The 1,751-nt window shown below is 46.1% G+C and overlaps 1 protein-coding gene across 1 annotated transcript; it reads right to left on the bottom strand.

Moving 5' to 3' along the window:
* Positions 1-709: 709 nt before the first annotated feature.
* LOC109338713 lies at positions 710-1,633 on the bottom strand. The gene is made up of 2 exons (XM_019576000.1): positions 1,295-1,633; positions 710-1,204 (listed from the first exon to the last, which is right to left on the bottom strand). Exons 1-2 carry the CDS (start codon positions 1,631-1,633, stop codon positions 710-712), a joined length of 834 nt encoding a protein of 277 aa, XP_019431545.1.
* Between the last annotated feature and the right edge of the window lie 118 nt (positions 1,634-1,751).

Raw genomic sequence — 1,751 nt, 5'->3', positions numbered from 1 at the left:
AGTGATTGCATGAATTCCGGGTATTCATCCATTTCCATGATAACTTTTCGTTCTGGAATGAATACCCAGTTAAGGAGCAGGATGTAACGCTCTTCTTTTCCCTTACTTTTGAACTTGGTGTGATCAACGGCAAGAGGAACATGCGAAGTCGATTCACCTCTTAGCTTCTTTGGGGGAGGGGGATTCTTATGACCCAGGGACTTCTTTCTCAATTGTTGGCTCATGATGATGGAACTGAGTGTGTGGTCTTTGATGAAGACAATAGAGCTTAGCTTTGAGAGAGGACACAAGCAGAGTAAAGGGGGAAATGGGAATGAAACCCTAACCCCTCTTTTGGTTATTTTAAAACAGATTCGTGCCTCTCTCGCCCGGGCGAGAAACTTTCGCCTGGGCGAGCCAACACCTCTCGCCTAGGCGAGGAAGCTCTCGCTTGGGCGAGATTATCAGATATTTCACATGTTAACCTCGCCTGGGTGAGGTTTATACTGCCTGGGCGACGCACTGACAGAACCTACAGGGGGTTTGGTCGCCTGGGCGAGTACTGTGTCGCCTGGGCGACGAGGTGACAGAACCTACAGGGGGTCTGGTCGCCTGGGCGAGCCTCCCCTGCATTTGTTAATTTTTTTTTTTTACCAAAATAAAAGGAAAGGAAACTGGATTGCCTTCCAGGTAGCGCTTCTTTAACGTCACTAGTTTGACGCCTGTTCTTTTAAGCTTCTGAGAGATGGATGACCGTGGTGAGCTGCTCGACGTCACCACCTAGGTAAGGCTTTAATCTTTGACCATTAACTATCCAGCTCCGCTGAGATGCTGGATCGTGCAACTCGATTGCACCGTGTGACCTGACTTCTTTGATTAGAAATGGTCCTGACCATTTAGACTTCAACTTTCCTGGAAAGAGTTTCATCCGGGAATGGAACAGCAAAACAGTTTGACCCACCCAGAAATCTTGTTTTCTGATCTTCCGGTCATGATACAGCTTGACCTTTTCCTTATACAATTTGGAAGATTCATAAGCACTGAGTCTCATCTCGTCCAATTGTTGAAGTTGCAACTTCCTATGATCACTTGCTGCCTTTGCATCCAGATTGAAGAACTTTAAGAATGCCTTGTGCTCAAGCTCAACAGGAAAATGACAAGCTTTCCCATACACCAGCTGAAACGGAGATAGTTCAGTGGGGGCTTTAAAAGCGGTGCGGTAAGCCTAGAGGGCATCATCCAACTTGAGAGACCAATCCTTTCTTGTGGTTGATACATTTTTCTCGAGTATTCTCTTGATCTCTCTATTAGATACCTCCGCTTGCCCATTGGTCTGCGGATGGTAAGGAGATGCCACCTTGTGCCGGACTCCATAATGCCGAAGGACCTTCTCTAGTTGAGAATTGCAGAAATGAGATCCTCCGTCACTAATTAGAACCTGAGGTGTGCCAAACCGACTGAATATATTTCTTTTCAGGAACTTCACTACGGTCTTGGCATCATCCTTCTTTGCAGCTACCGCTTCGACCCATTTAGACACATAATCCACCGCCACCAAAATATAGACATGTGAGCATGATGGTGGAAATGGTCCCATGAAATCGATTCCCCAGCAATCAAACACTTCAAGTTCCTGAATATTAGTTAACGGCATTTCATTCCTCTTGGAGATTCCGCCAGTTCTTTGGCATTTGTCACATTGTTGGGCATATTGATGTGCATCCTTAAAAACAGCAGGCCAGTACAAACCAGATTGGAGGACTTTAGCAGCT

The sequence above is a fragment of the Lupinus angustifolius genome, unplaced genomic scaffold, assembly GCF_001865875.1.
Source record: "Lupinus angustifolius cultivar Tanjil unplaced genomic scaffold, LupAngTanjil_v1.0 Scaffold_39_53, whole genome shotgun sequence".
NCBI lineage: Eukaryota > Viridiplantae > Streptophyta > Magnoliopsida > Fabales > Fabaceae > Lupinus > Lupinus angustifolius.
The sequence above is the reverse complement of the archived record's forward strand: the minus strand, read 5'-3'. Positions and strand labels throughout refer to the sequence as shown.

Bases quoted from the DNA above. Each gene is read 5' to 3' on its own strand.
- LOC109338713 (XM_019576000.1), bottom strand. From the start codon at position 1,633: ATGCCGTTAACTAATATTCAGGAACTTGAAGTGTTTGATTGCTGGGGA. The intron at 1,205-1,294 runs GTATCTAATAGA...GATGCCCTCTAG, and splicing joins AGACCAATGGGCAAGCGGAG to GCTTACCGCACCGCTTTTAA.